Below are 26,833 nucleotides of genomic sequence, written 5' to 3'. Positions count from 1 at the left end.
TCCTGGGATTGCCAAACACCTTGTTGTCTGGAATTGTGGCAGTTCAATATATATTGAAGGTGGAAAGTTAGGAAAATTGCAGAACACCTGGCTTCCAATTTCAGACATTCAAATGGTTCTCATGGCCACATTCCAATTTCTTTTTGTAGATAGCTGCCTTTGATGTGGCTATTTGTTTACTTTGTCTTTTTCTTATGTTACATTTTATGATCAAAAGCACTTTCTAAAGTAGTTGGGATCTATCATGCTAGGAAGGTCTCTAGCAGTCATTTGATTTCTCTTGCATGGTTAAGATCACCATTCATAAAGTGGTGAAAAAAATACACATTGATCTGATAATTCACCACCTGGACCTTGGGACAAAAGGGCTCATGGTGACCTTGCCACATGAAACAGAGAATCTGGCCTCCTTTATACTTTTGGGGCAACTACTGAAACTCAATTAAAGTAGGTTTGTCTACAAGACAGTTTAAGAAGTCTTCATCTAAATGAATGACATAGAAAATAAGGAACACATTTTTATGTGCCTATGAAGATGGGGTAAACAATATCTTCATTCAGATCAGCTAGACAGAAGTAGATTAGTAGTGCGGCATATACTGTATGTGATTCTTTCCATAGCAAACCTTCTTGATTTAGTATTTCATTTGCATTCTTAAGACGTTATCATTCAAGATTATGTAAAACTGACAGCTGCTTATAATTATATCTCTTTAGTGTGGAAATAATTTAAAACATCTGCCCTTATTTCAACATTTCCAGAGTTAAACTCAGTGAATGTCTTTCTACCTAACGTCAAAGTTGAAAGAAACAAATAACAGAAAACTGCAAGGATTGCTACCAAATTTCTTGCATTTCATTTGTATGTACAACTGGTTTTATCAGCAAAGCCTTCAAACTGTTAATTATCTTTTTTAACATATATAATTTAGGATTGCTAATGAGATGGCAATTTTTGCCCTCACAGGGATTCAGATGCTCTTTCTCTTTTAACATGGAAACACCAACAGAAATAATTGTTGACATCCAAGTGATTGAAATCTTCAGTTATTTAAATGAACACAAGGCATTTACACTGTTCAGATTATTTAAATATTTGCCTGTCAGCTACAGCTGTAGAGTTTTATGGAGCCTCTGAATAAGCAAGGGTAAGTGTAGGTTATCTTAGTTTCCAGCAGGCTTCCCCAGAGAAAAATGGGATTTGCTGCTTATGAAAGGCTAACACCGCTTAAGTGGGCATTAATGTTTCCTCTGAGACCTGGATTTCTGTTTTTCTATATTAGGAGAAACAATTTTTTCCCAGAATTTACAGCTATGAAAATGTTAATACTGGTTTAACAATCTTTAAATACATTGGACTTTTTTGCCATGTACAATGTATTGTGGCAGTTCATATATTTAATTTAAACTCAGTAGTTTATTATGAAAGCAAAACAGCTGTCATTTTAAGGAACACACACACACACTCATTCTGTTTTCCATATCCACAGAGGCATACAAACATTTTCCGCTCTTTCGAAAAGGACAGATGTAAAACAACTCATATAACTCAATGTAACTGTTGAGGAATTTTTTATTTGAATTACCTTTTACAAGAAATAAGAAATAGAAAAATGAAGCCATTTTGTACCAAACGTTAACACTTTACATATTTACATATTTCAATTTAAAGATAACCTTCACTGTTATTAAATAATAACACACACACACACAAAAGGATGACTTTTCATGCTACTTGAAACACACTACTTAAACATTCTTATTTATTGTGCCTTTCTTGTAGTAACAGAGGTTTTAACTTAAACTTAACTATCTTATAAAATCATTAGGAAAGAATACAAGAACAAAAAATAAATGTTTGAAAAGTGACCAAAACAGGCATAGTGCAATCTGTCTGCCCCAAACTGAGTCAGTATGGCACCACAGGTTTAAACTATCACAGCTTTGGAAGATGAGGGCAGGAGGACAACCCATTGGGTAGTCTTGCGCTTGAATAGCAAACAAAACCTTCTAAAATTTTATCAATCAAAATTTATATTCCAAACTTTAAGAAAAAGGAGTGTTTGGGATGAATCATCTTATGCATTATTAATTCCATGCAAAGCAGATGTTGAGACTGTATGTTCAACGCAAATAATCTGTGATATGGCAAAACTGAAAGGGCATTTAGGAATACATAGAACTACCTAAATTCTTTACTGTTGGGAAGTTAATATACCCATATAGATAACATGTACACAATGAAGCTGTGATTTAAGTGGCAAAAAATCCACACTGTTGAAAGTTAGGATACCATCTCATGGTGCTGAACTCATAGTCTTGCCATTAATTACGTATTTCTGGATTAGGAGAGTTTTCATACTGTAGTGGTGGATTTGATGATTGAAAGTTTTCTTGTGGATATTATAAGACATTTAAGAGTATGGTGAAGAGTCTGTGGATTCAGTTAATGCCACTGGAGGACAGAATCTCTATTGTTATTAGCTTTGCTTATAGTAAAAAAATAAAATAGAATATATAGATAAATAATATAATAAATAAAATACAACCCTGAAACAGTTAATAATGTAAGGAAGGCATCAAATAACTTCTATAAGCCACAGCTACTGATAGAAGTTTTGCAACCTTCTTGGAGGTATCTCAAAATTGGTCAGATAAAAGAAGAGTGTGAACCTCTTAATCATAGGAACAATTGAATTTTTTTGACAATGGCAATATGAGATCTTTTTGCCACTTAGTGTACAATGAGCATTTTAACTGCATGTGTAATACTGCTTCTACTGCTATATCAGAGCATACACAAGCATGATTTTAATACGGGAGACTAGTATATCTGTCTGTTGTGACCCTAATGGGTAACACATCAATTCAGGCCAGGGAGAAAAGTATTCTGTTGAAGGATATGCAGATGTTAAAGAAGTATCTAGGGATAGTCTGAGGGGAGGGAGGGAAGGAAGGAAGGAAGGAATTGCATTGTAGCAGAGATGGAAACTCTAGCTCTATCACTTTGAATGTCTCCCTCCCAAATTCTCTGTTTAACTTCAACCAAGGTTTTATTAAGGCCAAGGGGATATATTCTAAAACAGAAAAGCCACCTTTTGCCAGATCTTCTTAGGAAAGAAATGAACCTATCTGAGAAGGTAAGTTGGACAAAGAAAGCTCCCCAAATGATTTGGTTTGACTAAAATGTAAGGTAACAAAATCTCACATGAACCCAAAGGGTGGGGGGAATAGTTCACCCAAATGAGAGTGCTGAGAGTTGAATAAGGGACTTGTATTATAGCTGATAAGGATTTGGATTGGATGGCTTCTAAGCCTGATATATCCTTATAGATGCACAACTGAGTGCCAAATAACATCAGACCCAGAACTTTAGCTTTGAGCATTTAAACTGTTGCTAAGATGTAATTGCTACAATATTGCTTGCATATTTAATTTAATTTAAATACTTAAATGTAATAGTTAATAATAAATTATATCAAAAGGTGTTGGAAGCCAAATCTTTCAACTTTTGATTATGTGCCATCAAGTTGTTTTCGACTCCTAGTGACCACATAGATTTTCTCTAAGACGATCTATCCCTAATCTGGTCTTTTATATCTTCCAATAGTGCATTCATCACCTCTGTAATTGAGTCCATCCACCATGCTGCTGGTCATCCTCTTCTTCTCTTTCCTTCCACCTTTCCCAGTATTACAGCCTTTTCCAAAGAACTGAGTCTTCACGTAATGTGTCTGAAGTAGGAGCCTGATCATTTGTGCCTCGAGTGAGAACTCTGGGTTCATTTGTTGAATGATCCATTGGTTTTTTTTCTTGGCTGTCCACAATATTCTCAAGAGTTTCCTCCAACACCAAAGTTGAAAAGCATAATACTTTTCCTATCCTGCTTCTTTCAAGTCCAGCTTTCACTTCCATAGAGTGTCACAGGGAATACCATGACTTGCATGATTCTGATTTTGTAGGCTTGCATGATTCTGTTCTACCACCTTGGAATTCCCTGGTGATTTCTTATCCATATACTAAACAGGTCCAAAAGACTTTAACTTTTCTGAGATCAGTGAAAGTTGACCAGAAACTGCCACCTGCTATGACACCTAGTGAATTAATATCACTGGCCATCTTCTTCACTTTCCTTCCACCTCTCCCAACATTAGAATCTTCTTCAGGGAGCTTTGCATAATGTGTCCAAAGTAGGATCATTTGAGCTTAGTCATTTGTACCTTGAATGAGAACTCTGGGTTGATTTGTTTGATGATCCATTGATTTGTTTTCTTGTCTGTCCACAGTATCTTCAGGAGTCCTCTCCAATGCCAAAGTTCAAAGGTGTCAATACTTTTCCTATCCTGCTTCTTTAAAGTCCATCTTTTGCTTCCATAGAATATCACAGGGAATACCATGACTTGCGTGATTCTGATTTTGTAGGTATAGACACATCACAGCATTTGAATACCTTTTCCAAGGCCTTCATGGCTGCTCTACCGAGTGCTATTTCTTGATTGCTTGTTCCTTTACTATTCATGGTTGATCCTAAAAGGCAGAAGCTACCCACCACTTCAGCATCTTCATTGTCAGTTCTAAGGCTGGTTGTTCTACCTGTTGTCATTCATTTGGTCTTTTTTTAGTCCCATTTTTTCCACTGTGCTCTTTGATTTTTAATACTAGGGCTTGCAGATCCTTTGCATTTTTGGCTATCAGGATAGTGTCATCAGCATAGCACAGGTTATTGATGTTTCTTCCTCCAGTTTTAAAATCACGCTCATCTTCTTCCAATCCAGCTTCCTTTAATATATATTCTGCATATAGGTTGAATAAATAAGGGGAGAGTATGCAGCCTTGTCACACTCCTTTGCCAACCTGGAGCCAATCTGTTTCACTATGTTCTATCTGGACTGTGGCTTCCTGACCTGTATATAAGTTTCCCATGAGGACAATGAGATGTTCCTCGATTTTTCTAAGCACATTCCATAGCTTGACATGATCAACATAATCAAAGGCTTTTCTATGTAGTTAAGCTGGGCAGAGATGTGGGATCTCAATGAATAGTGATTTTGGAAGAAGGATTTAGATTTTGAAATCCCTGCCAAAGATTTAGGACTTGGAGGAGCTTATTCCATGCTGTTGCCACCTCCATCTCCTCTACACATAAATGTGTCTTTGAAGTCATCAGGAGCTCAGCTCAACTTGGAGGAAGCTTTTTAACAATGAAGCAAACTTTTCCTAATTAAAAATAGATGGTGGTGGTGGTGGTGATGATCATGATAACGATAACAGCAATACCAATTATAATGTAGCAACCTTTAAACTATACTTGATTCACTTATCTGAGGCTAAATGTGACTTATTTCTGAGAAGACAGAAAATATGTATGGGACTATACTTATGCCAAGTAATCCTAAATTTATATTCTCAAAACAAAACCATATTTTGATATATTTACTTTCAGGTAAATACACATAGGATATGGCTTTAATGAATGCTGAAGATTATCAAAGAAAAGGATCCTTATTCCTTGGGTATCATATCCTGATGTTCTATATGTATTCATAAAAAAAAAACCTATGACAGAAGTTCACAGTGATCATAGGAAAAAAAATTAATCAGAACTGATTAAAATAACTTACATATCAAAACAATAATAAGCAAATCCTAAAGTTAAGGATTAAGGTAAACGAGAACCTCTGGCACTAAAAGAAACAGCATGAATTAAGAGCAGACAGATAACCATAGATTTAAAAACTACAGAAAGGATACAGTAAGTTACACTGACAGTGGCTGTACTATATATCAAAAAAGGTATAAACTGGAAATCTCAGGAGAAGCACATTTATTCACAGAGGGGCTAGAGTATAAATCCCAGCCCAGGAAATAGGATGGCAGGAAGCAGTGTTGCTCCCCATGCTGCCTGTCCTCTTCCACCAAAGAAAAGATAATTAGGGAAACAGCAAGAGAACCTAATGCCACGAGAACAGGTAACTTCATTATCCACCAACTCCATAAACTCAGTTCAGGACAGAGGGGTGGGGGGAATGTCATGTAGAGAAATGATTTTTAGTGTGGAAGAACTAATTAATCATAGAATTAAGAATAGTAGAAACAACTCTGTTTAAGTAGAGCAAAGATGGAACCAATCAACGGTGCAGAAGTAGTGAATTTCTTGCATTCTGTACTTTTGATATGGCCAACAGTATGGAATGTGCATGGAAAACCAGGTGGAATTTTGGTTCAATAGAATGGCTCACATTTACTGGAGGAAGAAGGGGGTGAGGGGTGGCATCTAATGTGATACACAATATCACACTAGTACAGTGTGGCAACTTCATGTTGCTAGACAACATTTTGTCTTATCTATGAAGTTACTCAATCCAGCACTGATGCCAAAAAAGTAAACAAAAACATGACAACTGATAAAGCTCTCTTCTGAAACTGGATATTATTTTAATTATATCCTGACCTTCTGACACATATGGTTCAGTTACAGACCCTGTTGTAAAATGGGAAGTTCTAAACCTGAAGAATTTCTTTATATGTTTTCCTGATTTAGGTTATACAGGAAAGAACAAGAACATGCATCTCTCATTTCTATTATAATAATTTGGGAATTAAAGTCAGTGGGTTGGCTTTAAAATGTGCCCTTTGTGAACAAGTGTTTTGAGTTCATTATCAAATGGGAGTGAGATTCAGTGGAAACTCCCAATGGAAGAAAGAGCCATGAAGGAATGGTTGGTGAAATTGAAAGAACTTGCCAAGATGGGCAAACTGACTTCTTTGATTAGAGAAAGGTCATCACTGACATTCATCAATGACTGGAAACCCCTTACGGACTTCTTGCATAAGAAAGAACATGATTTTATGACTTATGGTTTTGATGATTAGAAAGAATTGGTTACAGAAAGAAGGGAATCTTAGAGGGAGAGTTTTGATTAGAATTGTATGCATAACTGCCAAGAGGAAGATTGGAAGCCACTTCTTTATATATTTTTCTCATGTTTTCTGTTCTTTTATTTTTTCTTTTTTCTATCTCCTTCTCTCTTTGTTCTTTCTTTCTTTTCTTTTTCAGATTTACTTTACTATTTTTTTCCTTTGAATGTATTTATTATATATGTAAAATATAAAAACTATTTAATAAAAACTATTAAAAAAATAGTCAGGGAGTTGGGAGGAATATTTAAAAAATACAGCAAACTGCTAGTGAGGGATGTTCCAAAACTTTATGTGAGTCAGAAAATGTCAGCTGGTTTAATGAGCTTAAGACTATACTGATTATCTCAAAATGCTGATGTTCATATTGAAAACCCTAAATGCTGTAAGGCTTTAAAAAACAAGCAAGGTAACTAACTAAATTAGAACAGTTATTTGGTACAAATATTCTTTCTAGTTCTGGGATGAATTTTCAGCCCACTATTTTCCCCTCATAGATGAAATAGAATAGGGGTGGGAGCAGTAGCTCTCAAGAGCTGATTTAACCATTTTCTGAAATTTTGCAAGTGGGCTGAGAGCAGAGCTGAGCCACTGGTCTAGCACACCAATCAGCTGTTCTCCAGCTAGTAGCATGGGAGTGGTAACAGCAGGGCCAATTGTTAAACATTTACCAGCACATCATTGGGTGGGGGAAAAATATATTTTCTGGAGATGGTATAATTGTTAGGCGATTAGGAAATCATATCACTTGCCATTTATATAGATCAGTGTTGTCCAAACTTGGCCACTTTAAGATGAGTGGACTTCAACTCCCAGAATTCCCCAGCCAGGGTGGGGAATTCTGGGAGCTGAAGTCCACTCATCTTAAAGTGGCCAGGTTTGGACAACACTGATATAGATACTTCAGCAAAAGAAGATTTTTTTAAAAAAAAACTCCAACCCTATCTTTTGTAAATGCTCAAAATGGTAAATTAACAATATTATGCTCAGCTGTTTTGAAATGCCAGCCTAGGGGGATGCCAGTCTCTGGGGATGACCCTCTAGCAGCCACAGTTGAACTTGATTTGGATTTGATCTAAGGCACTCTCTTGATACAGAGTAGAACTAAGACCCCCAACATACAGGTACCCCAATACTGAACCCACCCTTTAAATTGCATGCTTCCATGAAATATATTTTAATATAATTTGTTTAGAACTGGAGGTTGAAGGGTGTTGCTTTCTATAAAAATAACAAGTAATCATTTATTAAGGTGTGACTGTTATGATTTTAGGACATGAGAACATAGCCACAAAATTCATCCGAACACCAGTTTGAAGATGGATCTGTCAGGTGAAAGTCCACCATATCATTTCATTGATGGAAGTAGTTTCCACTGATGAGGCAGAGGAGGTGGAAATCCTACTGATTCCTATAGCCCTCAAGTCCCTTCCAAGCCTTGGAGGAAGCTCCAGATCAGCTTTTGAGGCCAAAAAAAGGTTTGCAGGGAGAGGAAAGATGCCGAGTTTAATGCATTTTTTCAGCTGGGCTCAATATTACATTACATTATTATATTCAGATTTGTAATACAAGAGCAGCCCTTACAACTGCGATAAAATTGTTGGCTGCCTGTTATATCACTGGGCTTCTCATTTTAAGTCCTACTTGCTTTCCTCTTTTGTGTGTGTGTGTGTGTGTGTGTGTGTTGGGGGGAACCTGTGTGTGTGTTAAGTATATATTTTTTTTCAAGGCTACTTCTTCGGACCGTGGAAACATTTCCTGTTAATATTTCCATACTACATCCAAGCAGAGCTTTTAAATGTAGCAGAAAGTGAAACATATAGAGTTTCTGTTTCCTTATTGCCATTTTTTTAAAATGCCAGTGGGGTTTTGTTTCTGCATTTTAATAATACTGTATTTTGCAGTAAAGGGAAACACATTCAATTCAAGTCTTGACTTTCACTTTTTACATAAACACAATATATTCAAAACATGTATGATTTAAATATATATATATATATATATATATATATATATATATATATATATCTGTTTTGAATAATGGCTCTGTCTGCTTTGATTCCGGTGAAGGCTCTGCCAGACTGGCTAGATGATTATACATGGCAGTGTTCTGCTGCCCTCTAATGTCACATTTTATACAGTTCATCACTGGCACTCAGAATCCTCTTTATGGGAGCAGGGATTCATTCAGCTGACTTGTACTTCTTTTCAATAAAAGAAGGGATAGAGGTATACAGTGGCTGTTTTAACTTCATTTCACTAATCTGGTCAAAAGTTTCTTCCTCGTTACAGAATATGATCCACAGAATATAGACTTCACTGAATATTTATATAAGAAAATACAGTTTATAATCATAGCAGAGACCAGAACCTCAACAAGGTTACTCAGGTACAAAGTAAATAGAGAAATGATTCAAAATGTAACTTGATTTCTGAATGTAGAGCAGCAGCCTTTCCCCATCTGGTGTCCCTCAGCTCTCTTGTATTCTAACATTTATAATCCACAGCCAACGTGGGTTTTGGAAGACACCAGTTTGAAGAAGATAAATAGTTTTGCTAAAATATATTTTATTCCAGCCATTTGTAGCAAAGTTTCCATCATCTCTCAATGGAGCATAAAAGATTATATTAGAAAATCAAGGATTTTTCTCAAATTTACTTCTAGCATTGGACTAAAAGCCAGCCAGTAAGGCCACCAGCTAGTGATGATGGAAGTTAACATATGTGGAAGTCACTAAGACCTGAGCATATCTTATCAAGTTAGTCTCCAAATAGGTAAACAGGAACTTATTGTTAAACTGCTTTCAAGTACTCCACAACCCAGTGCCTGTTGGTCCTGCAAAACAACTGGAATGGAATTGTGGGCTAATCACTGAACTGACATTGTGTTTCCAGGAAAAAAAAGAAATGAAGCAGGTATTTGGCTACCCTTAGCATGTTACCGTTTTTTTCATTTCTGTCTTGCTAATATTTTATTAAGCAAGGAACATAAACAAATCCAGTCCTCTAAATCTTAGAAACTGAAGTGATTTGAGGGCAATTTTTGTGACGCAATTACTTCATACGCATAATGTCTTCTGGGCCAAAAGAAGTTCCATTTCCCCATGAAATAAACAATTCTAGCAATCACAGCACCACTTTAAACAACAAACAAACTGTTGGTCATCAAATGGGAATTTCCTATCATTAGTTATTACCAGTTACAGTTTGATCATTGGAATTCATTTCACCAACTGATCTTCATGCCAGAGGCATCTCTGGGCAGCATAACTTACTGGAGCCTTCTGCAGCCTGATGCTCTCCAGATGGTCTGGAACTACAATTCCCAGAATTCCCAGCAACTATGAGTTGGGAATTGGAGAGTTATTCCCAACCTATCAGGAAGACACCAGCTTGGTATAGACCCTGTAACCAAGATGATGGTATATGGGGTGTATTTTTCAAACTTATGGGCCAATTTATCTAGGCTACTAGAAATGGCATTAGAATATAAGGTACTGAACTCCAGGTTCATAGCTTTATTTATCTGTGATCTTTTTAGTGGAATGATTGTGTATGGTAATGAGCCAGAAATGTCAGTGATGTGAGGATGGAAAGCATAACCACTTTCCCCCATTTTTTAAAAACCTGCTGTCATGAATTACATCATTTGCTAGTCAGTCCTGGATCATTTATTATTGTTAGAATACATTACATACATCCCTCTGAAACAAGGAATTTATGAGATTTAATGTATAGAATGGCAAAGCCATAAATAAAGAGAAGTTGACAGAATAGGAAACCCTGTGTCTGTTGTAACTCTCATTTACCATGGCAATGGTCCAATTCAAATTTAAATGTGCATATCTCAGTAGGCTTAAGGACATACAACTTAGTATTGGATCGTGGTTTTTGTGAGCATCTCAAAAGCATCAAAGAATCGATTTCCATAGTGGATATTATTTTAAGAAACAAAGTCACTCCAAATTCTTTTTTTCATTTCCTACTCTTATCTTTTATGACTTTTTTTTTTTTTAATGAGAACACTTGTAAAAAGCTCGTTTAACAAGAAACTGTAGCCTGGCCAAATTTTCAAATAAAATATTAGAACTTACCTGACATACATAAAGCATAAAAGCGTTGCAACAGGCTCTTGAACTATTATTCATAACGGCATGCCAAGCTGCATACAGTGTTTACTTCAGAAATATACTGAAAGCCTCCTGACATGTGCTAAAAAAGTTTCAGAACTTTTCTGTCTTCTACTAAGACTACAAAGCAGCTTTTAGCATGGCAACACTTAGAGCAGTTCCTCACCTGCCCTAACCATGGCACCAATTTAATAACCTTTTTTTTTCCCTGCCATGTCTTCATGATGTTTCCTCTGACTCAACCATAGCTCCTACTGGAGGCAGCCACTGCCTTCTGGTCACCACCCCTGGGTTCACCTGCAGGAGTCGCCATTTTGCTTCTGCAGAGGCATCTGCCTTCATAATGCTTACCAGCACTTTCCACAACTCCATTTTGCCTCTTTCATTTCTGCTTTGTTGGCACCAGATGTCATAGTCATGACTGTTGCCATTATATTCAAGTAAATCCAGAAGATTACTCTAGTGTGTATGTTCCCCATGGTTATCCAGTAGCTACTTTCAGCCCCAAAGTCAGAATGAGATGACTTGGTCTCTTGCTGCCAGCAGTACCATTCCTTTAAAGGCCTATCTGAAGATGGAGCTCACTTGTGATCATCTACTTCCTCCCACTTTACCACATGCTCCATGTCTTTTACCTGCCAGCTGGGCTCATGAATTCAGCACATTTTCAGCTGGACTGTATCAGATACAAGTACAGAGAAGACCTGTGCTGATCATCAAGAGCTCCTTCCCACTTCACCCCATGAACTCCCTTAGCTGATTTCAGGGATTCTTTACCTTTTCACCTCTATAATTTGGATGCAACAACTGACCTCCTTCATACCCATGAGAAGGTAGCAGGGAAAGATTTCAGAGCATTTTTTACAACGGGCTGATTCAAAAACATAATATTTTTCTTCAGTGTTGTTACACTTTAACATAGAACTACAGAGGTACAGGATGGAAATCTAGGCAGAAGACTTCTGGTGTCCTGATAATATCTTTTAATCTCCTGATTGAATCTGCTCAAATGTAAATACTAACTAAGCCAAATCCAAATGTTTAGAGGGATAAATGTGCAAGCTGCAATCACAGCTTCATAAACAATGAATCAAATGATTCCAAATTTATGATATGCAAACAGCCTTCCGATAAATGTGCTTATTACTTCTGTTAATTTATTATTGAATTCTGATATTACAGTCTGTGCCTATCCTGAGAAATAGCATCCATCTAATATTTTAGTGAATCCATTAATGTTTAGTGAATCTTATGCACACACACACACACACCCAAACTACAGCCTATGCTACCATTAAATAAACATTAAAAGAACAGACACAACACCACAAAATCTTTTCTTATATTGGTTAACTGAGAGATAGAAATAATAGTAATGGAAGTGAATGTTGCTATTTTTCTTTTAAAGCTGGGAAAGATCCTTGTTCTGATTTCTTTTTTAAAGAGCGAAGTGAGAGAGCTTGTATAACATTTCCACAATTTATAAATTAGAGTCTATTTAAACATGACAAATAGGGGCTTTTAGTTAGAAGCACAGCATTCCATTTCAATATAAGTGTATATAATTACTGCAATTTATGGCTTTGCCTTTCTGCATTGTTAGGTGTCTGGGCCCTTTATTCTGAAACTTGCGCTTGTCTCTCTCACCAAACAACTGGCATTGTCATTTGTGCTGGATCTCACACTAAAATGTCTGCAGCATTTATGTTAATCAACTACTTTTTAAAACAGTTTCCTGTAGAAGCCACTAATTTGTCCTTTTTAAACTCTAAATGCTACATTTGGTATATGTTGAGGAAGGGGGAAAAAAATAGAAAAATCTTCATCAAGCACTTATAAATCCACCAGCAAATTCTCGACCTTACCAGAGGCCTGAGTTCAGGATGAGTCAGAATATATCCGTTATTTGTAATTGCAAATGCATATCCGTGAATACCTAGCTGTAAGGAACAACAAAAACAACAATAGAAAGAATAAGTATGTCCTTTGAAAAGCAACAAATCAAATATCTGCAACACAACCCCAGCTGGAGATTATTTTGCCCAGCTTCCCACTGGGATTTTGTAAGAAAACTTCCCTGAAAACTGGACCTTTTATTGTTTGCCCTTTAAACATGCAGTTGGTTTATATGTTGCACAAGTTAGTTGCATATATTCTCTAACTCACAGCCTTCCCCAAATTGTGTGTCCTCTAGAGGACTGTTGAGAAGTCTGGGAGTTGACCTCTGTAGGACAGCCCTGTTGAGAAAAGCTGCTGTATGTGTTAAGTTTAAAGCAAATTTAAATAGCATTATAGCAATATAAATACTGCAATTAATAAGATAATAAGATTTATGCACCTTTGGCAACAAAAGCGCTGACTGGATGTAAAAACCAATCATTGTAACAGTTTACCTTTGCACCCCATTTCTTTATTCAGGTTTTCCCCTCATTCTTGATTACTGCCTCTCCAGAATTTCAATTGGAAATGAAATTTTAGTGTTTTAGAGAGTGGTCTGGACTTTTTAGTATTCTGTTTTTAAGGCTGTTTCCCTCCTCCACTCAAGTTTTATTCCTTTCCTGAAAACCAATGTAATAGGGTTTGAGTTTTTTGTCCCTAATGGGGGTCTAGAAATATATTGTTTATATAAATTCCTTTTCCTGTTTTATCACTCCCACCCACAAGGGTCAATACCAAGACAGCCAATGTGGCCAGCTACCTTTGAAGAGGAATACTATATAAAGAAAAGGAGAAATATTTAACTGGACCTAACACAATGTTTCTCAACCTTGGTGGCTTTAAGATGTGTGGATTTCAACTCCCAGAATTCCCCAGCCAGCTTGCTCCTGGCTGGAGTTGAAGTCCACACATCTTAAAGCCGCCAAGGTTGAAAAACACTGCCCTAAGTCAACCACCACAGATCTCCTTAGAACGCTCTATGTTCAGAATGAACTTACGTCAGTGTTGATTGTTACTAAAGTTCAGAAAAGCCCTACAAACCATTTGTGCCACCTCACAGAGAAAGAGAGCCGCCACTGGCGGTTCATGTCCCAAAGCATTAGAAAATTGCAGAGGAAAAATGAATAATTGAAAAAAATAATAATTGAGAGGAAAGAGAAGATGAAGAAAGTCATTATTGGATAGCATATGGAGGTTTTATTCTTTTTTAAAAGGTAATGTATGAATCACAGGAATAAGATGGAAGCAAAGGATGGTTTGCAAAATTAAAAAGGTCTGCAGAAGTATACTGAATGGCGTTGGAGTAAAGTAGATTAGGGCTCTTCATGGCTATATTAAAGTGCAATTTACCAGTCCTTAAACTGGCATAAAAGTATGCCAGCTTAACATTTGCTACCCAAAGGCTAGGCTTTATCCTTGCTCAGTAACATGGCAGGTCAATGTCTCTACCCTTAACGACTGAATGCACAACACAGTAAGCAACTGGTGGATTCCCCTGATTTATTTTCCCTCCCTCCTAATATCACCAATTGGGGTAGGAGAACATCCATCAAATACTCTAAACCCATATTTAAATGTAGTCTCAGTGCCTCAGGAGGACCTGGAAGAGGGGAGGTGAGAGAACCTTTGCTTTATGTCCTGCAAAGTAGGGGGGGTGGGGTAATCTGAAATGGTGGGAGGCATTTAAAGAATGAACTAACCATTTGTGGGGAAATGGATGCTTTTGTGCACAGTTTGCTTCAGTCAATTCAGGAAATGAGAGAAACAACAGAAGCAAAACTGACCCAATTACCGCTACACCATTGATCTTAAAAGCCTGGCTATGCAACAGAGAAAGAATAGAGGAAGGGGATAGGCTGAGAGTTTCCTGCTTTACAAAGCAATTTCCACCAACCCAAGGATCACTAGTTGAGGGTGTGTGGCAAAGCCAGTGGGACAGTTGTGAGGTGCAGTAAGAAGAAAGGCAACCAGGCCACCTAGTTTCTCCCTCAAAGCCCTGCAGGAAACAAAAAAGTAGCTTCTGACAAACAGCCAGGAAAGACCCAAGTCACTTGGTTCCCAGCGTGACACTGGAGCCGAAGCAGAAGCTCAAGTGCAAGGCTTATTTTTCAAGCTTGTTATCTCTCACATCACCCAAGACAGACCTAGTTCCATTGTTACTTAAAAAAAAAAAAAATTGCAGCAGCCTAATTGAAAAAGAGGATGAAATGTTATCTGCAGCCCTCCCCAGCCAGCCTGAAGATGGAGTGTAGGAAACAGCTGACCGCACCCACCTTGCGCATGCACACACAGCCAAAGGCTAGTGCTCTATCAAGAGAAGGTTAGTTTAAAAACAGGTCTACTGCTGCTTCAACACAGTGGGAAACTATCTCAAAGAAATGCTTTCTGTCAAGAGGTATGTTAAGTTTTAACTTCTTTTGCCTGTGTGTTAGTTAAGGCTTGTTGCCTCTTGATCTTTTGTGGTACAGGTAGGTCATTCTGTATAATTTCAGGCTGTTTCCCAGAAGATTTATTTTCTCTTTATGAACTTATTGTGAGCTGAAATCTAATTTGGAAGCAGAGATCCTGCCCTAGTTCACTAATATAATAGACTAAAATAATTTTGTACTCTGTTGTGAAAGTTGCATGTATTTTTGTAAACCAGGTTTCATATATCATAACGTTGAGTTTCTCTCTCTTATTTTCCTAATAAAGTTTGGATTTGTTTATCTCTTGTACTTCCTAGAAGACAGGTAGTGGCAACAGAAATTACTAAGCAGCTAACCCTGAGGAAGGAAGGTGGGGCCTGGGTATGTAGACCTAGTAGGCTTCTGGAAGAGAAGGTGTGAAATCTCTAACTTTTTACTCTAGTTATGGCTTAGCTGTGCTGCTACATCATGTATTGTCATTGCGTAACAAACACAGATCAGACACAGATCAGAAATTTAATTTTGGGACCTCTGTCATTAAATTTAGTGGTACTTACAAGTGCATAATTAATTTAAAATACACTTTGTTAAGCGAGATTTTTTTAAAAAACAGTGTTGAGATTAAGACAAAGAGGACGTGATATCTGGACTAACAATTATATAGATATCTAAAATGTTGCACTGCAACATCACAAATGAACATTGGAGCTTGCTTTGTGTGTCAAGGCATGCAGATGAAGCACACTTATTTTTTCCCATCTTCCCTTTGAAACACTGTAAAATTGAAGTGGGAATTTGTACTGTTTTTTTTTTCTTCCTTCTGAGTTCTTCCTCTTCACGTTATAAGGCAATAATCCTATATGAATAAAAATAAATTTACAATTTCAGACCTAAGACAGCTATGGGAAACAATCTAAAATAATGCAGGGTTATATTATGCCTAAAAGTGTATGCATAATCAAATTTAGCACTATACTTATTTCACTAAAAATCCCATTCCATTTGACAATGCTTCTCTTACACAGTTGAGTGCACTCATTGATTGCAATAAATGTACCTTCAGATCAATGATATGCAGTCATTAAAATATCCCTTAGTGGAAAACCCACTGCTAATAGCTTTCACGGATGTCCTGCATAACACAGCTTTACTCCCAGGATGCAGAAATCATCGAAAACCTGCTGAGAGTTTTTTTGTTTGTGAGTTATTTTGTTATGAATTTTTATACAATGAGGATACAGCTCTGTTCTAAAACTCTCTGAATAAGCAGTGATAAGACCTTTCAATACAATTTCTAGCTCAATGATTTTAAGCTAACCCACCTCTCCTGATCAGGCACATTTAAAATAGTGATGTCAGGAGTGTCCTTGGGGTATGGTCCAAAAATGTCAAGAAGGTGACTGTGACAGTGTGATCAAAGCTCCGTCTGATTTTTATGTGTGTCATGCTGTGAACACCCCTGAGTGATGTAAATGCACAGAACACCAGGAAGCTGAGGGTTTCAACCAAAGAAAAGTGAGCAGGGACCTGCTAGGTCATCTGGCTTTCTTTCCCCTTCTTTTCCTCCCACTTCCACACACACACTCTCCACCACTGCCACCATCTCAACCACCACCATGAAATCTGCTTTCAGGAGCCCGAATATGTTACAGAGTAGGAGATTCTGCAGCAGAGGATGGAATCAACAGAATTAAAGGGGGTCCTTTGCAGAAGCGGAAGAGTTTTTCTCTTCATTCAAGGACCTTTTGAACCCCACTTAGTATCACTAATAATGTGCAAAACACGACCACTGGGACTTTATGTACAGTTCACTGGGTAGCCAATAGGGCTCTGAGATGGGCTTATAAATCCATAAAAACAAGACAGTGCCTGGCCTTAAAGTTATACTATAAAAGACACGACCAAAAAAGGGGGGGAAATGGATGAGGAAAGAGGAGGGAAGCCCAAATAACTCTAAAAGTTATTTAGAATTCTAAACAGCAGGTATTAAAATGTGATGCAGAATCTACCAAATCTGGGACAGAAAGACACAGGAGTGTCCATAGGGTATGGCCAAAAAAGTCAAGATGGTAGCTCCAACAGCGCAATCAAAGCTCTGCCTGTTTTTTATATGCATGCAGTCTGTTTATCAATGTTATTGGCTAAGATAACTTAGCAAACATAAAAATGGTCAAACTACCAGTGGAAATGTCTTCAGAAAAAATACTTCCCACTTAGGAACCAAAACTGTACACTGAAATATAATTGCATGAAAAGTTGCTTCAGAGAGTCCCACATTTTCTAACCAAAAATAGGATTTGTACTAGTTATTACAGTATTTTAACATGGGAGCTATTTTGGAGTTCAAAAAACATTCAGAAGCATGCAATATACGTGTGTATGACTGCATGTGTGAGTTTATATTTATCCACTGTTATATTGTCCACTTGTAGTAGACCATGTGTAAATGTAACTTTGTTCTACCCTTCTTTCTAGATTTTCCATTAAAAGAATGCATTCATTGCATAACAATTACTAAAACACCATGATTGCACTGCTACATAAAGGCATTCTTATTCTATTGTCATTTACTCCAAATACCTGGAAATCTGGTAATCTGACAGAGTACTGAAGAAATTCTGATCTTTCGAGAAACTGAAAATGTATTAGCAAAAATTGTCCAAATGTGGAAGAGTTTACCTTTAAAAACAAAACTCTTTTTAAAGGATATGAGTAATTATTTCCATGCAGTAAATTACAGTGTGATTCACATCTAAGGTATGAAAATAATTTTCTGATTCCATGATGGTATTTTGGGATGCGATCTTAAAGGTAACTTTCTCAGACAATATTTGTGCTTTATTTTTCATAAGAAGCTTATCTATTATTACACTGACCAGCAATGAACTGGATCCAACAACGTCAGCTGAAAAAGTAAAGTTGCTGCTGCTGAAATTTAAGAGAATTTGATGCACCATCTTGGAGTAAGCACATGTCTTGAGATAGTATAGAAGAATACATCCACAGCAGTAATCATGCCAGATCTTGTGCAAGGCATTGTACAATGCCTTGCACAAGTAGAATGGGCTTCTTTGCTTACACCAGTCTTGTTCTGTGCTGTGTTCAAAAAACAATTGTCATCATAGAAGAGTTTCTTTGGACCTAGCTCTATACATTTTTATATTTACAGTTCTATAAATGCAGTTCACTTTGACTTTATAAATAGATAGTTACCTTGTATTTTGGAATTGCCTTTAGAAGTTCTTTCACTGGAACATCTGTGCCCACAACTCCCAGGAGAATGCCTTTTGATCTCTATTTTAAAATATATACATATATTAAATGTTGGGACAAGAAACAATTACAAGGAGAGAAAAGGATTCAACCAATCATTATTTCCCACATGGATTAAAACTGCACCAAAGAATACAGACAACTAGCTAATTCTTCTTTGTATTGGTAAGGATCCCTGCAGTTGATCTGCCTGCCTGAGCACTAGGCCTATGTGAAGGGCACTTCATTTTACAGAGCCACCTCAGCACCCATCACTGCACTGATGCCCATGTAGCAATTCCCACACAGCATCTGGAAGCAAGGACTCCTTTCCTTTGAAGAACCACACTGAAGGGTACTTGGGTGAAACATTCAGTCAAAGCAAAGTGGCTCTCTGAGATGCTGCGTGGACCTAATACCCACATCTCTAAAATCAACAGTTGTCCTTTTTCCCCCACTCCTGGAAAGAAAAGCACAGATGGTGTGCAAAGTTTCAGCCGATAAGGATGCTTTCAGTTAAACTCTTTGAGTCAGGAAGCGTATCATGGAAAAATGTTGCATGGAAATACGCAACTTACTTCCCCCGCCACCTGATCTTGCTGGCTGATACCCCAAAGGGAAGATTAAGTAAAAAGCAGTGCAAAACTAAGTATCTTTAGAAATGCAGCAGAATGTGAAAAACATCAAAACTTTTGTTGGACTTATGTTTCCCTTAAACAACTCTTAAACTGTAAGTACACACATTTGTTCCAATCAAGAATTTTATAGGAACCATAAAACTGCATGCATTTGCCTTTGTGTTTGTGTGTATGTATAGTTGATTGTGTATATGTGCAGAGTGCTACTACAGGTGACAGTTTTACACAGCCAGATAGTGTATAACCAGTTCAAACTTTTGAGATATAATACGCATAATCCAGGAGGGGTTAATGTACTTACATGCTATTGAAATAAATAATTAACCTTACGTAAGTGTGCCTAGGTTTTATATAGTGTTTGACATATTCCCCTTCCCACTCACATGCTATAATAAACATACAATTAAAGAGCTTGGTATTCTCAGTTTGTGCTTCATGAACTCATAACACTATATTTCAAAAAGTATTTAATGCTCATTGTTCTTAACAATGTGTGCTTTTATTTCAACAGCTAGTGCAAATATATGGGAAAAGAGCAAAATCTAACAATAAAAATACATATGATTTCATCAAGCCATTCAAAGGTGTGCTAGTTTAAAGCCTTCATTTTCTAGCAGATGACTATGGGAGTACTTACAGTCTCATTTTGCTTACTAAATACTGGCATGGCCACAGTGGTCATCAAAACCAATCCCTGATCGTCAGCAAGCTATGTTTAAAAAACATAAAGAGAGATCAAGAGAACACAAGCTGAGGTCATGATCAAGCAACAGCGATGAAGACACTCAAAGGAGGATACTTCCGATTAACTAAAATAAAAGCATTTAATCTATATCAACCTATGTTGCATTGATTTGGGGTATTTCAAAAGCAAGGGCTAAGTCTGATTGTAATAAAAAAGTCTTCCCTTTAAAGAAAAAAACCCCATGGTATTTCATTTATCTGTTGGATATAAGATGCAAATTTTTATTCATTTTCCGGACATTTGTTTTCTCATAGGAACCGCATCTTATTTTTTCAATAACCAGACCACTGCAATACAAAACGTAGGGCACTGATGACATCAGTCTTCAGCTAGTTCCTACATTCTGTATTCATGAACAGCATGACTACATAAAAATAACTGTAATTTTGGTAACCTTGAATGCTCATTGTTAAAATGAGACAATGTTAAAATGAATAGATGATGATCTTGCTAACCTCTGTGAAGTCCCAGCTCACAGATTGCATTGTTCATACAAACAAAGATATCAGGCAAATTCCTTGTGAATGGAAATGTATTTCAGCATAGTGAATGAACATAACTCCAACTGTTTCCGCTGTCAGTCCAAAAGGTTGGACATATTCAAGCTATATATTGTAATTAAATGTACAGTAACTACATATTGAAAGTAGTTTATTTGTGTGTGTGTGTGTGTGTGTATGTGTGTATGTGTGTGTGTGTGTGTATATGTATGTATAAAAATTAAAATTAAAATTAAAAAAAGGGGAATCTTTTCTTTACACAATTAGTGGTTGATGAACTTTTGTCAAATTGTCCCTAGAATATAAGATGGAGCCTTTCTTACGTGATTTTCCAAGTCAGGAGTGTTGGCCTGGCCTTACTAAGTAACATATGATGCAGGTATTACAAATGTAAACTACACAAGCGAGCATACCTTTAAAAACCCATGACTGGATTACTACCAGATACTTTAATAAAAAACACATGTACAAGAAAAAAATTACTATTTGGTATTGCTGATAGTAGAAAATTAAAAATAAAAACCTTCACACATGGACAAAAATGGATAGTGGTGGAGAAACATTTGTCTGGGATTTTTTATTGCCTCTAGAACTTCCTTCATACACAATTCCTGCATAGGTCTTCCACGGACCCTTCCACCCATTCCATCTATTTTTAATATGTTTCAGCTGGTCAATTCAGCAAGATATATTGTTTGTATTATTCCCACTAGAAGCATGTAGTTGCTACTTAGGCATCCCAAAACAAAGGGTGCCAATTTGCACAGTATTTGCTTAAGGTTGTTTATAAGTACAAATGTTGCTCTAAAAATAATTGCTGCAATGTGAATATAAACAAGTTTAACCATATTGGGGACGGTTTGGATTAGGTGACCTGAGTGCTTGCTTAATAAATTATCGAGGTGCTGATGTGTAGAGGGAAAAGGGAATGCCCTTGAAGGACAGGAGGAAGGATCATTACCAAAGCAACAATCAAAGAAACATGGCTTAAGCCCATTCCAAGAAACCAATATGAGTACATGTCTGAGGCCCCTCCCTAATTCACAATGAAGATAAAGTGGGGGGGGGTGGGACACCATATTGCCACTCAGAAGATTCTGTTACTACAGCCATTCTAATAAAAGTAGTTTTAGATCTACATGGCATTGGTTTCTTAGTCTGGTCTACCTTATAGAACTGATATGAGGAGCAATTCCAAAGTTATCCTGCTCTCCCTACCTATGGCCATGACAACTTAAGCCTGCCTGGGCTGCCCTTCAAATCCTGAGCTGCCTTTTGTAAAGAACAAGTTGAACGTTGGAGTTTAGTAGGAAGAAGGGAGAGTGAAGCTGTTGTTCTGAGAAGTTTTTGTGTTGAGCTTCATCTGAAGTCATCTGAATAACTGCTGATTGCAAAGGTTGTGTCTTGAGTGGCTACTTCCTACTTGGCCAACCCAAGAAAGGAACATTGCAGTTTCAACTAGGGGCGCTCTAAAAAGCAAACATGAAGATGAATGGACAAGAGTCCTCAACTGTGCCTGCAATACTTGTGGAATGTTCCTTTTTCAGCCAGAAAAAAAAAAAAACAACACCTCCTGACATATGTCTGGAGTAAATGCAAACTCATAGCAGTCTTTAAGGGAAAAGTCAAAGGACTGCAGCAGCAAGTGGCCATAGTTCAGCTGATGAGAAAGGATAAAGATTTCTCAATTTAAAGAAAGGAAGTGCTACACAGAATCTAATAGTGGATGCAATTCTCCATAAGACAAGCAAACAGAGGACAAGTCTGGTGCATGAAGTAACAGTCAAAAGCAGAAGATGTATAAGATATTCTACACTGTTGCAACCCAGAAAAAGTTTTTAGACCCTTGCAGATGAAACAGACTCTGAACATTTAGGAAAGAGACACTACAGAATTGGAGAACAGTTGCTGGATCTCTGAATGTCAGAGAAGATGTCCTATAAGAAAGAAGAGTCATGGTGGTTGGTGAATCACTACTATAAGGAATGTATACAAATGCCAATTGGATTCATTGTGAAATATGCTGTCTGCTAAGAACAAAGTTCAGGATGTAATAGAACACCTTCCAGGAATTCTTAAGTACAATAATAGCTTCCTGTTAATATATGTGGGAACAAATAATACTTCGGAGAACAGCCACAACTATATCACCAAAGACTTTAAAAAAACTTTGGAAGGAAGGTTAAGGCCTTGGGGGCTCAGGTGATTCTCAGTTTAAGGAAGAGATCTGAAAGAAGAAAAGAGGAATACTTCAATTCATTGACTAGCTACACAAATGATATTCTCAGGAAAGATTTTACTTCTGGGACCACAGCTTGAGTTGGCATGATGGTCTGTTGGCATGAGATGGATAGCACTTCACAAAGAATGATAAAAAAATCTATTTAGCCACAGTCTAACTAGTTTGATTTAAGGGGGCATTAAACCAAATGCTGTGAGTGATGAAAATTAAAGGCATAAAGTAGGACCTCTGATGAACACTTGTACACAGTAGAAGGTAGGAGTGTTGCAGAAATGGGGTCATTCAGTGAAATATCAGAAGGAATATTGACTCTTAAAGCTCATAGTTTTCAGTATCTAAACACTGAGGTTCAGAGTGTGGGAGTAACAAGAGGAGCCTGAGCTTTTCATATGGAAAATTAAATATGACTTAATAGTTATTTCAAGAGATCTAGTAGGATGGCTTCCTTGATTTTATATAGCACTTGAAGGATACAATTTATTAAAAAACAAAACAAAATGAGAAGCAACAGAGAGAGTTTTACTGAATGCTAACATGTCTATTTCTGTTCAAATATCAAAATGAAGGAACTTGGCAATGTTAGAGTGGTTCAAATAAAAACAATACTGTTGGTAGTGTTTATTATTGCTTACTGAACCAATACAAAGATGGGGATGATTCACTGAGCTTTCAAATAGGGATAAGAACTAGCTGGTGGTTTGGCCCAATTCTTGTGTATTACCTTTGAGAAATCCTGGAGAATGAGTGAAATACCATTTAGCTACACAAAAAGAAGATCCAGCAAGTTGTACACCAGTCAGTCTGACACTAATACCAGGGAAGATTCTAAAGCTGATCATCAAGAGATAATTGGAAAACAATGGATAATTGCAAGCAGTCAGAATTAGTTTGTCAGGAACACATTTTGCTAAAACAGCTTTATCTCATTTTTTGATCAAGGAACTTCCTTGGCAGTGTAGGAATGTTGTAGCTGTCATATATCTTGACTTCAGCAAAACATTTGAAAAAGTACCTCCTGAAATACTGAATAGCAAACTAATTCATTGTGGGATGGATGGCATCGCAATTAATTGGATATAGAACAGGTTCAAAAATTATATTCAAAGAGATCTCATCAAATTGGAAAGAGATATCAAATGAGGTGGCACAAGGTGCAGTCCTGGATCTTTTACTCTTCACTATTTTTATTAAGGACTTAGAGAAAAAGGTGAAGGCATGCTTATCCAATCTGCAGATGATACAAAACTGGGTGGGACAGACTGAAATTAAAATTAAAATGATGTACATAGTTGAGGAATGAGTTGAAAGTAAAAGAATGAAATTTAGCAGAACATTCCAATGTTCTTACCTAGTAGTAGTACTGTAGTAGATCCTCTTGTGCATTGGGCAACAACACTATGCACTTAGAAAATGGGAATACCTGGCATGGTAATTATAGAGAATGTGGGACATCTGATTTGGTAATATGAAAAAGATATTGGAATTGTAGTGGATTGCAAATGAGTTAGACTGCAAGAAAGACAAATGCAGTTTTAGGCTCTGCATCAACAGAAAAATAATTTCCAAATCACAGTCAGGATTCATTTAACTTTATTTTGCTTTGGTTAGACCCCATCTCAAATTTCTCTAAATCCATTTGGAGCATGTCCCATTCCCTAGCTGGAAACGTAGGCAGGATTTATTTCAGAATAAAATTATGCTTTGTGTTAGCCTCTTAATTACTTACATGTCTTTAATACTGCTGATATTCCAGGTTTATTGATTTCTCTATTGGGTCAGTGAAATGATGCTAAACATCTTTAGCAAGATTGGACCGGAAGAATTGGTGAAAGGATATGCTTCCTCCCAGAGCAAGGTTTTCCAATGAAGGGGTTCAGAAATTGAATGGATGCACAGAGAAGACAGGACTGGGATGGGAAAGCCAAAGTTGCAAGGCTGTCTTTCTGAACCTCAAATCTTAATATATGATGGGTTATTATTTTTATAATTATTTATTGTATACCACTTAACTCCCAACAACTCTGGGCAGATGGATAGGGAGATAGCAAGGAAAAATTAGAAATGGAAGAAGCCCAATCAGCTCCCAATAAAGCCATTTAAAGCAATCATCTTTATTAATACCTGCATTTAAACATATATATGAAATATAAGGGGAATCTGAATATGTGCTACCAGGAAACTGTGAACAGTGCACAATCCCAGGCAGTTAGTTTCTACACACAGCTCATAGAAGAAATAAAGAGAGAAAAATTGAAAAACAGATGGAATGATAATCCTCAGATCTAATTTTGCTTGGAAACAGATTCCATTTTTGCAAAATCTATTTGGGAATGCTTTGCTTTACTATGAGATACAGGAAGCATTTCACATTATTTAGAGAATACATTTTCTCTCATGAGGTTGTCAGCTACTACATAGTGGCCCAATTTTCTGAACGATGTAGGACCTCAGGAGTGAAGCTCTTACCCTGACCTCGTTACTTTTGGAAAGAAGTCACTGGAGACTTCTGGTTTGTTGTCATGCTTGCTTTCATTTACAATATACAGGTTGAAAATAAATGAAGGAATAGCATTAGTCACCCAACCCAAAAGCAATAGCCATTGCTTCCATTTCAGATCATTTAGGGAACAGCCAACTTTCAGAGGTCCCTAAATCCAGCTTTGTCCTTTCTCAGTCTGTCTTTGAAATTTCAGTGTTACCTCTTTCCTGCTTTTTTTTTTTTTTTTTAATATACAGTATTTGGATTACAACTTCCCTTAGCTGTTGCTGGGAGCCAAGGGTGGGCAGGGGCAAGGGTGGGCTATTTCTTTTAAATATTCTATCTTCTGAATTCCAGAGGGTGAATGTTAAAACCAGCTGTTAAGTGCCATGATCTATACTGCTCCTCCCCCCTGCCAGGTTAGACCTGGTAGAATTAATTTCATTGCATTAGTCATATAACAGACTGGTCAACCCTGTATTTTACCTTTGGGCTTCACATGCATCCAGTAAGATTTTCCCATTTTATATTGTTGAACAGCAGAAATCCATGCTATATGTAAACTGCTTTGGATTTCAAAATGTATGTGGTGTACTTTGCTTTACTCCCCTGCTTTACTCCCCTGCTCCCCTGCTTTACTCCCCTGTTACTTTGTACTTTGCTTTACTCCCCTGCAAAAGAGATCAAGGATTATCCTCATGATTAGGGGTCATACTGTGAGGTATTCTGATGGTGTCTTGGAAACTGTTCAGCAATCAGGTATCAAGAAGGCCAGAAATTCTTAAAAGTTCAAATTAAGATATGCCAAATCTATTGCCTGAGCAATTTATGATCATTTCTACATAAATACAAGCGAAATGATCTTTCACATGGCCTCTGTCTGCAAATGTGCCATAAACTTCAGTATTTCTAGTAATTGTGAATTACTGGATTTCTAATATTAAAACAATACTTAATGCAATTTGTTTGTGTCATTGTTAATACAATTTTATTCTTATTTTAAGGTCTTCAACATTCCAGCTACAAATGGAAGGATGTGTGTTTGTCCTTTGAAATGCAAGAATAATTAGATTAAACCTACTAACAAAGTCCAGATTCTTCCACTCTGTTGCTTTGATTTTTAAAGGCAAACATATTGCTGCTTCATCTTAAGTGCTTTTATGAAAGGATATTTTCTTACATTTCATGAGACATTTCCATTTCCATGTGTAAATTGTGTACATGTAACCTTTAAAAAGAAAGATATAATGATTTTTGGAAAAAGAAAGAAAAAGGCATTTTGGATTTTGTACTACTACATTCCTTTTCTCTCTGTGTGTGTGTGTGTGCACGCATGCACAAGTGTATTAATGTGGAATCACCTACAGTCATACACACACACACTTTTTAAAAGATGAAAATCACATTTTAATAATAAAATAGTAAAACTTTTCAGACTCATAAGACTCCAGGGCAAGTTCTTTGTTTCCTGTCTCTGCTGCATTCTTGAAGAACCTCCTCCCTCTTCTGAAGCCAGTATTCGGGGGGCGGGGGGAGAGATCTCTTGACGTAAATGGAGGATTTTCCCCAAAGGGGAGGAAAGA

General features: G+C 37.0%; 1 protein-coding gene across 5 annotated transcripts in view; it reads right to left on the bottom strand.

The window, feature by feature from the left end:
- Positions 1-26,833, bottom strand: part of CACNA2D3 (calcium voltage-gated channel auxiliary subunit alpha2delta 3) — a 577,343-nt gene that overhangs the window by 118,041 nt on the left and 432,469 nt on the right. For 4 of the 5 annotated variants that reach the window (XM_088134187.1, XM_088134188.1, XM_088134189.1 and 1 more), the window contains 3 exons: positions 19,922-19,993; positions 18,608-18,688; positions 12,914-12,988 (listed from right to left, as the gene is read on the bottom strand). In XM_088134187.1, coding sequence (XP_087990313.1) covers positions 12,914-12,988; positions 18,608-18,688; positions 19,922-19,993 — 228 coding nt within the window. The remainder of the gene's footprint in view (positions 1-12,913; positions 12,989-18,607; positions 18,689-19,921; positions 19,994-26,833) is intronic. The other variant, XM_088134191.1, reaches the window with a different exon arrangement.

Source organism: Python bivittatus, unplaced genomic scaffold (assembly GCF_059951505.1).
Source record: "Python bivittatus isolate LINGU-HERP-01145 unplaced genomic scaffold, Pbiv_v1 ctg000080_np1212, whole genome shotgun sequence".
NCBI classification, from domain to species: Eukaryota; Metazoa; Chordata; class Lepidosauria; order Squamata; family Pythonidae; genus Python; species Python bivittatus.
This window is presented reverse-complemented; position numbering and strand designations above follow the sequence as displayed.